Source organism: Delphinus delphis, chromosome 15, assembly GCF_949987515.2.
Source record: "Delphinus delphis chromosome 15, mDelDel1.2, whole genome shotgun sequence".
In the NCBI taxonomy this organism is placed as follows: Eukaryota; Metazoa; Chordata; class Mammalia; order Artiodactyla; family Delphinidae; genus Delphinus; species Delphinus delphis.
The window spans coordinates 67681052-67694576 of record NC_082697.1 but is presented as its reverse complement, the minus strand read 5'-3'; the positions used below and the strand labels follow the sequence as shown (position 1 = coordinate 67694576).

The 13525-nt window shown below is 50.9% G+C and overlaps 1 protein-coding gene across 8 annotated transcripts in view; it reads left to right on the top strand.

Moving 5' to 3' along the window:
• The first annotated feature begins 133 nt into the window (after positions 1-133).
• Positions 134-13525, top strand: part of EARS2 (glutamyl-tRNA synthetase 2, mitochondrial) — a 28597-nt gene continuing 15205 nt past the window's right edge. For 7 of the 8 annotated variants that reach the window (XR_009522149.1, XM_060031902.1, XM_060031904.1 and 4 more), the window contains exons 1-6: positions 134-290; positions 3285-3440; positions 6648-6837; positions 9121-9593; positions 10720-10828; positions 13176-13431. Coding sequence is in view for 7 of the 8 variants with exons in the window: in XM_060031902.1 (XP_059887885.1) it covers positions 152-290; positions 3285-3440; positions 6648-6837; positions 9121-9593; positions 10720-10828; positions 13176-13431 (1323 nt within the window). In the remaining variant the exon portion in view is untranslated. The remainder of the gene's footprint in view (positions 291-3284; positions 3441-6647; positions 6838-9120; positions 9594-10719; positions 10829-13175; positions 13432-13525) is intronic. The other variant, XM_060031903.1, reaches the window with a different exon arrangement.

Genomic DNA, 13525 nt, shown 5'->3' with positions numbered 1-13525 from the left:
GGGCTTGTAGGCTAGGGGGAGTGGGCTTGTAGGCTAGGGGGCCTGCGCCTTTAAGGGGCGGGGTTGCGCCTGCTGTGGCGGAAGCGGATTTGCTGGGAGGAGTCCCCGGAAGTGATGCACGGAGAAGCCCACGTGTGCGGTTCAACTCCACATGGCTGTGCTCCTGAAGAGGTTGTTGCATCCCCGGAGGCCCCCGGAGGCCTTGGGCCGCCCCCTGGGACGGCGCGAGGCCAGCCTGGGCACTCATGCCGGGCCTGCGGTGCGAGTGCGGTTCGCCCCCAGCCCCACAGGTAACCTTGGCGGACGTGACGCTGCAGGCCTAGACCCACCGTCTCTTGCCCGCCCCCCGAACGTTCCGAGCGAATCCCTTCCGGTGGAGTCAGACTGGGCGGGTAGTGCGGCCTCATTATACAGAGGCAGAAATAGGTTTACGAGAGGAAAATTTTCACGTTGCCAGGAATTTCGTGTTTATTGTACTGTACCATTTCTTTGGGCCCCTTTTTTCTTTTGTGTATATAGTAAATGTGTATTGAGTACAAAATGTTTTAGGTGCTGGGGTACAGTGGACATGGAGAAAGTAGGGCCCCCGCTCCCAAGAAGCCTACACTGTAGTGGCTGCAACAAACACGTATAAAAATAACTAGTTTTAAACAGTCACGTGTGTCATGCGGAAGATGAAGCAGGGTAGGGGACTGGGGGTTGGGTAGGATGCTTAGGGATGCCTTGCTGAGGAGGTGTCATAAGGGCTGAGAACCAGATAACAAGAAGGGGCTAGGTATGTGAAACCTATAGAAGGAACCTTCTGGGCAGAGGAAATTGGAGGTACAAAGGCCCTGTGATTAGTATTGGAGCCTAGCAAACCAGAGAGTCAGGCAGGGCCCCACTGTATACCCTAGCGGTGATCTTGTCAGGGCCTCCGCACCAGTTCCCCAAATTCTTTTCTCATCAAGGCAACCTGCTTGCCCTCTTCACACCAAGCGTGCCTCTCATTCTGAACTCCAGGGTCACAGAGCTACCTTTGTGACAAGGTCTCAGCTACACAGAGTGACAGGGGTCTTTCTCAGCAGGCAGTATCGTGTAGAGCATGCTTCTCAAACCACCCCTGGTGAAAGGACTTGTTTCTGATTTCCAGTCAACTATGGACTAATACTTTTATAAAATCAATATAAAGAAATCAGTAGAAAAAGGAAACTCGTAAAAGCATACAAAATATGAGACTATTGAATTCAACAGATATAAAGTTATTCTGTCAAATTGCTGTCAACTTGGTTGGCAACTGCCAACAGTTTGCAGACAAGCTCTGGTTTGGGTGCCAAGGCCTGGAATTGTCTGGGCCCAAATTTCTGGCTTTGCCACTTCCTATTTGTGTGGCTTGAGAAAATTATTTAACTTCTCTGAACCTCTTGAGTTTTACCATCTGTCAAACAGGGCTGGTAATAGTACCTGCCTCATGGTTTGAGCTAATGCAACTGAGGCACGGGGTAAGGTACTCATGGAAAGCACTTAATAAGCAGAAGGTTCCATTGTGATGATTTTAATTCTCCTTTCCTTGCTGATCTGTGGGAAGAGCCCATGTTGGAAAGGCTGTTGACTACAGATAGAAGAATGTAGATCATTGTAATAACTAAAATTAATAGGGTACTCTGGTCAACATTTATGCCTCACAGCAACCTTGCAAGGAAGGTTTCTATTTTTTGTTGTTAATCTCTCTAACAAATTAAGAAATCGATGCACACAGAAGTCAAGTAGAGTGTCCAAGGGGTAGCAGAATTTGAATCAAGGTCTATTTGATCTAAAAGGTCTTGCTTTCAACTACTGGACCCCTGTCCTCTATCTTGGGGACCTCTGGTTTTGGTGGTGACCTTGTAACTAGCTGAAGGTCACATACATAATCAGTGTTGAGCTGGAGTCTACCTGACTCCAGAGAAGCATTTCCTATCCCGTGCTGCCTCCTGTACTTGGAGATGCAGACAAGCTCATTGTGAAGACAGGGCCGTAGCCTGGCTGTCGTAGTTTATCTTATGACAGGGCCGAAAGCAAGCTCATCACACGAGATGAATTGTGCCGAAGCACAGCAGTAGAGGGCTGCCGTTCGCTCAGGCAAAGCAGCGCCGTCTGTCCTGCTGTGGTAGCTTTTATTAAAGCATTATCTATGTTTACATTTTAAGACTTGTTTTCTTAACATTTCAGAAATGCCAAAGCAACAACATATGTTTCTATTGATTATACAGGCAATAACGGGCTTTCTTGAAAACATGCCGTGCTTCGTCCTTGAGCACAAAAGCAGCACAAGTTTCCCACCATTATTTTGATTATACTGAAGTAGCACAAGGACATTTCCTTGCGTTCCCACCATTCTGATTACACTGAAGTAGCACAAGGACATTTCCTTGCGTTCCCACCATTCTGATTATACTGAGGACATCTCATGGATCAGTGCCCAAAGCACTCAATGCTTCTTCGCAGGCCCCCGGTTTGCCGGGGGGGCTCAAAGCAATCAGGACTGTTTACAGTTCTGGCTTATTCGCCAGCCCCCAGTTTGCTGGGGCGGGGGGGCATGGGTCACGTCTCCTTTCCATGTCCTCAGTTATTCCGCTACACCTGGCCCAAAGAAGGAAGGGTAAGGGGGGAAATGACAGCCCTGGGAAAACTGTTCACTTTAACTTTTCAGTCAGGAATGATGAAAAAGTAAAATATTAAGTGTTTAAACTTGGGTGAAGAGAAATACAGTGGCATCGAATATTACTTTCGGTTAGTATCTAAATCCAGCACTTAAAGTGTCAAGTAGACAAAATTTAAAATGTATGATGTGGATAGTCACGTACAGTGCATAGAGGGTATGGGCAAAATGTAATCTTACAGTACTTTTAATTAGTAGTTAATTTTTTTTTTTTGTCCAAGGACTTCATTGAATTTGCATAAGTTAGATGCACGTGTGATGTGGCTTCACTGAATAACTGTCTGCTTCTCCTTTGGGTGAAACTTGGCCTTAAGGCAAATGTCAAAGTAGAATGATGGGTGCAGTTGGGGAGATTTGGAGCCATTTTACCCAATGACATGCTCCAAAACTTCAGTGTTCTTCCACTTCCAGGATGAGGGTAAATGAGTCAACCAGCCCAGTCCTCTTCTGTGGCAACCTGCCTGCCTGGGTGCCTGACGGGGAGATGGGACAGGGTAGCGCCATTTCTTAGACTTTGATGTTCCCTGAGACCTTGTGTCACAAGCAGAACTTACTTGCCCCTTGTCTTCCCCATCTTGTCTGAGCTGTTCTCTTCTTCCGCCAGGCTTCTTGCACCTTGGTGGCCTCCGCACTGCCTTGTACAACTACGTCTTTGCCAAGAAGCACGGAGGGAGCTTCATCCTGAGGCTGGAGGACACGGATCAGACCCGCCTTGTGCCTGGGGCAGCGGAGAATATAGAGGACATGCTGGAGTGGGCAGGTGAGGCTGGCCGGGAGAGGCCCCTTCTTCAAGGAAGGCGCAGGGAGCAGGAAAAGGAGCCTGAAGGTTTTCTCACATGGCCCAGGGTGGAGAATGCGGAGTCCCTGGAGGAATGAGTACATTTGTGCTGCCTGGGGTGGCAGGTTCCACCTGGAAAGACGCTGAAGTTCCTGGGGCAGGGCAGAATAAAAAGCTCCAAGGCTGTTTGGAGATTCTTGTTTTTATCTCGGAATCTCACTTCCTCCTGGGAGCGGGCAGGAAACACAGGCCAAGTGGAAGATGGACCGGGAGTCTCCAGGGGTGTGGTAAGCCCGAGAAAGCGCCAGCCCAGTTGATGTGGGACTCCTGGCCCAGCTTGTCAAATCTTCTGATTTCCGGGAGGAGCCGGAACTCTGGGGTTTTTTTGTTTTTGATGACTACTTCCCATTGTTAAATCTGAGCTCAGATTTTTTTTTTTTAAAACCACATTGTACGAGCCAAACAAAACACGTGCAGCTCCTTAAGTCAGTCTCTTTAAGGGAAGTTTAGCCCTGAGGCCAGCTCAGCTCAGGGAGGACGAGGAGGAGTGTATTTGTGTTCCCCAGGTCAGTAGCTGCCTTCCTGTCAGAACAGGTATGACTTTTTAAGCTCGCCAAGGAAAAATGCCAAAAACACCAGTCTGTCTTGACATGTGTATTCTAGTCTCAGGTAAATCATTAACTAAATTTGGGGTTCCTGAAGGGCAAAAACTGATTTCATTTCTGTCCTCTACTGTAGAAGGTTGTAGCAGAAACTCAGTTGAGATTAGTTGAATAAAAGAATTCATGCACCAAAGTCACTTACTGTGGTCCAGGTAGTGATAGTGTTCAAGCATGGAACCAAGACCCTGCGCTCAGTAAGCAGGGGAGACAGATAAATAACAGGCGGACTCATTCTCACTGCAGTATTAAGTGATGATAAGTGATGTGGAGGGAAAGGTAGCAGGTGAGGAAACCAGCAGGGAGCAGGTCTTGGAGATGGGGGGGGACTTCCCCGGGGAGGGGACGGTAGAGCAGAGAGTTGCACAAAGTGAGGGGCCAGCCCTCTGGTTACCTAGGGGGAGAATGCTCAAAGCAGTGGGAATAGCAGATGCAAAGGCCCTGTGGAAGCTTAGTGCTGGATGTATTTGAGGAGTAGCAAGGAAGCCAGTGTGGCCCAAGCACGGTGAGGTAAACAGAGGACCTGGAGACGTGAGGACAGGGAGGTTGGCAGGAGCCCGTGATTGGCCACGTGGCGTGGAGCACCTGCTACACCGTGCTAGGCACGAGGGTACCGTGATGAGCAAGACTGCCTGATGTGTCCTGCCCCGAGGAGCCTCCAGCTCGGCGCAACGCTGTGAGCCTTCTGGTGAGGCAGAGGGCAGGGATCCGCACCCCAGGTGGCTCAGTTCTGGAGCTTCTTGCTTTGGGCATCGGTATGTAATTTACATAGGATGAAACTTACCATCTCAAAGTGGTCTTTAGTATATTCACTGAGTTGTATATCCACCACCACTCTCTAATTCCAGAACATTTCCATCACCCCAAAACGAAACCCTGCACCAGGCACTCCCTATTCCTCCTTCCCTCCTGCCCCTGGCAGTCACTAACCTACTTTCTGTCTCTGTGGTTTGCCTATTTGGGACGTTTCATTTTATGTCTGGCTTACACTTAGCATAAGGTTCGTGTATGTTGTAGCATGAATTGGTTCTTCTTTCCCGTTTATGCCAAACAATATTCATTGTATGGAAATAACACTTTTTACTTATCCATTCGTCAGTGATTGGGCATTTGGATTGTTTCTGCTTTTTGGTTATGATGAGTAAAACTGCCGTGAACATTTACATACTATTTTTTATGTGACTCTGTTTTCAGTTTTCCTAGTGGAGTCTCTCTTAAACCCTGGAGCATTCCAAATGCTGGACACGTTAAGGGTAGATCAGGAAGGAGCCCCAGATGCACCTAACCGCCCCCCTTCTCTGACAAATGAAGAAATACCAATACCAACAGTACCAACGATGGTCACAGCCAGGACCTGCTGAGCACCGAGATGTGCCAGGCAAAGCGCCAAACCCTTCCCGTAGGCCGTCCCATTCCAGCCTCGTGATGACCCTCAGCAGAAAGTAAATGTTTGTTTCCTTCTTTTGTAAAGGAGGAAATGGAGGCTCTGGTAGGTGTCTTGCCTGGCCTCAGAGCTGGCCAGTGCACTTGAACCCAGGCCCCTCAGCCTCCAGAGTCTGTGTGACATCGGGTGTGCAGGGTTAGCCCTGTCCTCTTCCTAATTTGTTTGAAAGCCATTTCAGGGCAGAAACACCGTCCTCCAGCTCTTCTGTGTCCACCCTACCTCTCCCGGAAGCGTTTATAAGTTAAATCTATCCTTTGTGACCTGAGGAAACCAGACCTGGGGTTGGCGGTTCGCTTATAGTAGGTCACATTTAATCTAACAGCGTATGTTGCAGCTGTTCTACATGAAGCCATTGCACTAAGCACTGTGTAAGCACTGGTGCGTTTACGTCTCGGTCACTCTGCACAGTAGACTCTCAGCTCCACTTTTCAGAGAAGGAAACCGAGGCTTAGAAAGGCTAAGGAATGCAAGAGGCAGTCCACCAAGTGGTTAAGAGTGCGGACTTGGGGCCAGCTAGCCTGGCTTTGGTCCTTGGCCAGGTGACATAACACAGCCCCTCTACGCCCCCATGTCCTCCTTACTGAATGGGGGTAATAACGGCCCCTACTGGGTGGGGTGGTTTTGAGCTTTAACAGCGATCACAAAACATAAAAGCAGCCTGGAAGGTGCAAGGCACTATCCCTCGTGACAGCCAGTCAGGGGCAGGGCCAGGAGCCCAGCCAGGCTGAATGGGCTGTCCCTGAACCACGCTTCTTCTCCCAAGTCCCCTGTTCCAGCCCTGCTGGCTTCTCCCTCCCCAGGGCAAGGATGGAGGGAGAGGACGTGCCTGTAAGGGCATGGGCCGTGGAACCAGTGCACCTCCATCCGACTCCTTATCCACCAGCCACATGATCTTGAGCGTTAACCTCTCTGTGTTTTAACTCTTCATCTGGAAAAGGGAAATCATAAGAGTAACAGCCTCATGGATTGTCAGGAGGGTTAGAAGCTTTGCTATATGTGTAAAGCGCTTATAACAGTGCCTGGGAACCAGTGTCTTATGCATCGTAGTTATTACCGTTTGGTGATTATTCTCTGCCTGTGTTGTAGGCATCCCCCCTGACGAGAGCCCCCGCCGGGGAGGTCCTGCAGGGCCCTACCTGCAGTCTCAGCGACTTGCGCTCTACGCCCAGGCCACCGAAGCTCTGCTGAAGAGCGGCGCTGCATACCCGTGTTTCTGCTCACCCCAGCGGCTGGAGCTCCTGAAGAGGGAGGCCCTAAGGAACCATCAGACACCCCGGTGAGAGCCCCAGCCTGTCACGGGTGCCTCCCCAGGGGTGGATGTGTTCGTTAGCTCTTGCTGTGTAACAGATTATCCCCAACTGGCTTATCTCAGGGTTTCTGTGGGTCAGGTTTGGGCACAGCGTAGCTGGCTCCTTTGGCTCAGGGTTGCTCTCAAAGCTGCGTCAAGGTCTTGGCCAGGCTTGCAGTTACCTCGAGGCTGGACTCAAAGGATCTGCCTGCATGCCTCTCCGAGGCTGTTGCCTGGAGGCATCTGTTCCAAGCCATGTGGGCCTCTCCACAGGGCAGCTCACAGCTTGGCAGCTGGCTTTCCTCAGGGCAAGCCAGGGAGAAGGCAGGGGAGAGCGAGGAAGGTGGAAGCTACAGCTTCTGCATAACCTAATCAGGGAAGTGACATCTCACGGCTGTGTCGTGCTCTGTGCATCAGAAGGAAGTCACTAGGTCCAGCCCATGCTCAAGGGCAGGGAGGACATGGGAAAAGCACCATGAGGCAGGGATCATTCTCCTCTTCCCCGCTCAAATGGTAGCCCACAAGATACGTGTCATGCAGTTTACAGATCCCACTTACTGTCTTGAGGATCGGTCTGTACGAGTCCATAAATTTTCCTCTGCTTGCGTAGTATTCCATTACAGGGCTGTATCATCACTCACTTGATCAGTTCCTTTCTAATGAACATTTATGTTATCTCTAATCTTTTGTTACTAAAAAAAGGGAACGGTGATGAATAATGTTGACGTACATCGTTTGGCACATGTGCAATGTGTTTGTTGGGTTACCTCCCTAGATTTGGAATTGCAGGTCAACTTATAGCTTTGATAGATGCTGTCTAGAGGCACTCTACTAGCTTGTACTCCCATCAGCATCATAACATTCAAGTTCCAGTTTCAATGAACTATTTGGACAAGGGCTTGGATGCTCATACAAGGTCCTGCCATCCGCTGCAGCATTGCCTTTTTAATCATAAACGGTCTACTTGCCCATTGACAGAAGATTATTTTTTAAAATTACGATCATGTCCTATCCTGGATCCATACAGCCATTTATTTATTTATTTTATACATTTATTGATTTTTGGCTGCATTGGGTCTTTTTTGGTGCGTGTGGGCTTTCTCTAGTTGTGGCGAGTGGGGGCTACTCTTCATTGCAGTGCGCGGGCTTCTCATTGCAGTGACTTCTCTTGTTGCGGAGCACGGGCTCTAGGCGCATGGGCTCCAGTAGTTGTAGCACACGGGCTCAGTAGTTGTGCCTCGCAGGCTCTAGAGCGCAGGCTCTAGATCACAGGCTCAGTAGTTGTGGCACACGGGCTTAGTCGCTCCGCAGCATGTGGGATCTTCCCAGACCGAGGCTCGAACCCGTGTCCCCTGCATTGGCAGGCAGATTCTTAACCACTGCGCCACCAGGGAAGTCCCATACAGCCATTTACGATTGAACATTTAGCTCAGTGTCAAGGATGGTACTTACAAGTGTTACATTTGTGTATCATTTAGGACGCTTTTGGGAGCAAGTAACAAATACTCTGTTTAAAAGGGACAAACCAGAGCTTCTCAACTTCAATGTGCAGAAGAATCACCTGAGGGTCTAGTTAACGGGCAGCTTCTGATTTAGCAGGTCCAGGGTGGGTCCAGCAGGTCCTGAGATGCCGCATTTCTGACAAGCTCCCAGGTGAGGCTGACGCTGGAGGTCCACAGACCACACTTTGAGTAGCCAAAGCATAAACCACATAGACATTCATCTTCTCCTTCTGCAGAAGTCTGCAGGTGGGTGACTCCAGGATGAAGCCAGCAGCTTTGAGAAGGCGAGACTCTATTTTGGCCTGTTGCTGCCTCCCTTGCTGCCCCCCTCCCCCATCAGTTACAAGTGGCTGCAGCACCCTGTGGCTCGCCCGCTTCTCACTTAGAGAGAAAATCTTTCCCAGAACCTTCATCCTCCGCTACCCCACAAGCATACTTTTTTTTGAATCTCAGTGATGGGTCAATGCTTTAGGGGAATGAGATTGCATGCTAAGCAAAATCAGTCATGATTCACCCCTTTGGGTGACATTTGACGTTTCCTCATTAGCAAGGAAGAAGGGAAACAGGCTTGTGACTGCTGTGCTATGTTATCTCACTTAGTTCTCCCACGCAATAACCTTATTATCCCCATTCAAGACTGAGGAGACAGCTGTAAGAGGTAAATGACTTGCCCAAGGTCATACAGTTATCAGAGGCAAAGGTAGGGCTCACGCCCGTCACCACTACTCTTAGTAACTCTTAGTTACTGTGCTGCTCTGCTTCCCAACAGGTATGACAATCGGTGCCGGAGCCTGAGCGAGGCGCAGGTGGCCCAGAAGCTGGCCAAAGACCCCAAGCCTCCCATCCGCTTCCACCTGGAGGGGGAGGCGCCTGCCTTCCAGGACTTGGTGTACGGCTGGAATCGGCATGAGGTGGCCAGTGTGGAGGGGGACCCAGTCATCCTGAAGAGCGACGGCTTCCCCACCTACCACCTGGCCTGTGTGGTGGACGACCACCACATGGGCATCAGCCACGTGCTGCGGGGCTCCGAGTGGCTGGTCTCCACCTCCAAGCATCTGCTCCTCTACCAGGCCCTGGGCTGGCAGCCCCCGCACTTTGCCCACCTGCCCCTGCTCCTCAACAGGGATGGAAGCAAACTGTCCAAGAGGCAAGGGGACATCTTCCTGGAGCATTTTGCTGCCGCCGGCTTCCTGCCAGATGCCTTGCTCGATATCATCACCAGCTGCGGCTCAGGGTTTGCAGGTACCCACTCCCCAAGAGGTACTGGTGGAACCATAGCACTGAAGAGCCAGGGCCTTGGGTCAGGCCGCCTGGCCTTCAGTCCCAGCTGTGCCGCCCGCTGGCTGTGTGATCTTATACATGTTCCTTCTCTTATTTGACAAGTGTTTATTGAGCCAGACACCGTGTTACGTGCTTGGGGCTACAATGGTGAACAAGGTAGATGTAATCCCTGCCCTCAAGGATCTTATGATCTGTGAGCCTCGGTTGCCTCATCTGTAGAATGGGCTAAGTGTCTACCTCACAGGGTTAAGTTAGGGTTCACTGAGCTCCTGACTATGAGGCACCAGCACAGTATCTGCCACACAACAGCACAAAAATTACAGATCCTGTGATTATTGTAATTACATTATTAATAGAAGTACAAGTAGGTACTCTGACAGTATTACTAGTATTAGTGTGACTCTAGTTTATTCCAAGCTGACCAAAGACTTAGGCCCACATCTTGATGATGCACAAAATAGGATGACCTTTTGGAGGGGGGACGATTTCTGAAAATGTGGCCATAGTCTGCTTCCTGCTTTTTCTGCTCGTATCTCATTTAAACCTTAAAATATCCTTGAGGGGTATTTATTACCCCCACTGTTTGTTAGAAGCTTGTGAGGCTCAGAGAGGTTGAGTAACTTGCCGAAGTCACACAGCTAGTGAGGGCTGTGGCAGAGGCTCAAGCCTAACCAGGATGCCCACTGACTGCGTGAGGTGGGGCCACCGCTCGTGAGAAGCGGCTCGTGCCTCAGCTCTTCTCACTCTGGCTGCACTTTGGAATCCACCAGGAAGCTTGTGAAATGCAGTCCTGCTCAGACCCCATCCAAAACCAGTCGGGTCAGATCCCTGGGGCGCAGCCAGGCAGTGAGCAGGCTGTTCTTGCAGCTCATGTCTTTGAGGGCCGTGAGGGTTGATTTAGCCGGATTGTTTTCAAGCTTTTTGTTCTTTAGTGACAGAACCCTTTCTGCAAATGAAAGCTCACTCGGGCCCTTGGTATATAAAATACCTAGAAGTTGAATCTGTTTGGGCAGCCTCCCTTGTGATTGAAGGTGGAATGGCAGGGTGGGGGGTGGGTGCTGAGCAGCTGGGCCTGCCTCACTTGCAGAGAACCAGATGGGCAGGACCTTGCCAGAGCTGATCTCACAGTTTGACCTGACCCGGGTCACCTGCCACTCAGCCCTGCTGGACCTGGAGAAGCTCCCAGAATTCAACAGGTGAGCGGGGAATCTGGAGCACCCCCAGGAGAAAAGGGCTCACCGGCTGATGCTGGGTCCCCACGGTGGAAGGTCTAGTGGGCTCTGGAGTCACACACACTTGATTTTGACCATGGGCTCAGGTGTCTAGTGCCATGTGACCACTGGTAAGTCACCTAACCTCCTCAAGCCTCTTTTCTCTAAAATGTTTTCTCACCTTAGGCGATTGTTCAGTTAAATTAAGCCTCAAACTATTTTGCACATAGAAAGAGCTCAGTAAAATGGCAGGTACGGTTTTTGTAGTCACCATTATTCCTGCTCAGCCCCTCCCCTACCCAGCCAACACAGTAACAGTGCTGTCTCATGGCGTCTGTTTTACATTTCAAGTAGTTCTTCCCTGCGAAACCTCCAGCCACAGTTACAGTTCGGATCACTGTTGCCACGTCTCAGGCTAAGGGCATTAGAGGGAAAGCCAGAGGACAGGTCCGTACTTAAGGGCCAGGGACTCTTTGATGTCTTCTCTTGAGCCTTGGTTTGGGGGCAGGCTCTTCTCGGTGCTTTATGGCATGAGCCCAGGGGATTCACATCGACTGCGGGTGTGTCAAGGACGTTACTTCATGTACGTCCCACCATCAGACATAAGGTCAGTTGTATGATTTTGCCCTAGTGTGCATACAAGGAGAGCAAGATGTCAGGAAGTTGAATAAGCAGCCCAAGTTCAAGTTCACACAGTAATGATGGGCATCTTTTTTTTTATTATTATTTTTATTTATTTATTTTTGGCTGCGTTGGGTCTTCGTTGCGGTGTGCAGGCTTCTCATTGCGGTGGCTTCTTGTTGTGGAGCACGGGCTCTAGGTGCATGGGCTTCAGTAGTCGCGGCTCACGGGCTCTAGAGCGCAGGCTCAGTAGTTGTGGCACACAGGCTTAGTTGCTCCACGGCATGTGGGATCTTCCCGGGATCGAACAGAGATCGACAGGGATTGAACTCCTGTCCCCTGCGTTGGCGGGCGGATTCTTAACCACTGTGAGTGGGCATCTCTTGAGTGGGGCATTCAGGAGCAAACAGTGTGCACATTGAATGCAGCCTGTTCTCTACCTTTCTTATCATGGAGAAAGCGATATCCCTGGGAGTAATGGAGTTGGAACGGGGGAGATACTTTGTGACCCATTCCAGTCCTCTGCAAAGCATGAGGGGGAGCCAGAGGGAGACGGCAGTGGGCTTTTGCTTGGGATAGATGCCCTCAGTTTTTGTGCAGCCGAAGCTGTTCTCTTTAGTTGTTTCTGTAATCAAGCCACTGCTATGATTATTTCAGTAACAGTTGTAAAGATAGTAGTTGTCATAGCAGTGCTAGTGGTGTGGTGGAGGTAGTGATGGTAACGAACATTTATCTAGCACTTGGCTACGTCCCAGGCCGTGGACTATCTCAAGCCTGATTTCTTTCTTCCCACTGTCTCATCTAACTACTAAGGAGGTCCTAGAAACAGTTTCAGTACAAATTTCATGTGATTTCTCTTCATTCGTTTTAGAAAGTGATGGTTTTGGGCCAGTGAGTGCTCCAGATTGCTTCCCAGACGGTCTCATCCTTCCACCCTGTGTTCAGACTCCCTGCCCGTCTCCAACTGCCGGGTGTGGCAGTAACGCAGGCCTGGTACTCAGTGCTTTACAGACAGCTCCTCATTTACTCTGCCCAGCGCCCTGTGAGGGAGGCCCCGTTGTTCCCACAGTAACAGACAAGCACCCTGAGCTCCGAACGGTTGTGTAACTTGCTGCAGACATCTGGCAAAGCTGGCTTCACCCACAGGCCTGTGCAGTCTCAGAGCCCATGAGATGATCAAGAGTCCCTTGCTGCCTGCCTTTCTTCTGCGGCAGGGACAGGGGCCCAAGCGCCTACAGAATGGCCCTCGGCCCCTCGCTGCTCGCTCTCTTGGGTCCCTCCAGTCGTGCTGGGGACAGGGTGAGGGCAGCCCAGAGACAGGACTGACAGGGCCTGGTTTGAGGCTTGGAGTCTTAGAGGCTTTGTTGCTTCTGAAGGAGGGAACAAGGCGGTTAGAAGAATTCTGAAAAGGGAAAGATTTGACCTGACAGGAAAACTTGAGCTTTTTAACTGTGAGCCGTGAATTCAGAGAACTGTGCCGTCTGGACATGGCTTTGAATCCCAGAAATCCATATTCTCGACCTCTGCCCTTTTGCTCCAGAGCCCCATGCTTTGAACTCTGCGAGGAGGCAGGCACCGCCAGGTTCTGCTTTGTAAACTCAGGTGCCTGTTGAGGCCAGGCAGGTAGCTCAGAGGAGGGTGGCGGGCCATGTGAGAGGCCCTGGGGAGCAGAGGGACGGGCAGACCTTCGGCACCCTCCTCTCTGCTCCAGCTGGAAGGTGTCATTCTTCAAACCCCACCCACTCCACTGGGGAAGAGGGTTGTCTGGGCTGGAGATGCCCGTGGCAGGACGGTCCCTTGGCTTCCCCGGCAGGCTGCACCTCCGCCGGCTGGTGAGCGATGAGACCCAGAGACGCCAGCTGGTGGGGAAGCTACAGGCTCTCGTGGAGGAGGCATTCGGGAGCCAGCTGCAAGACAGGAATGTGCTGGACGCAGCCTACGTGGAGAGGATCATCCTGCTGAGACAGGTGTGGTGTCAGGAGCTCGGGGGGACCCAGGGAGCGGGTGGCGCCCCACTCCTCCCCCTCCCGCTGCATCAGAGCCCCATCCCAGGGCATTCAG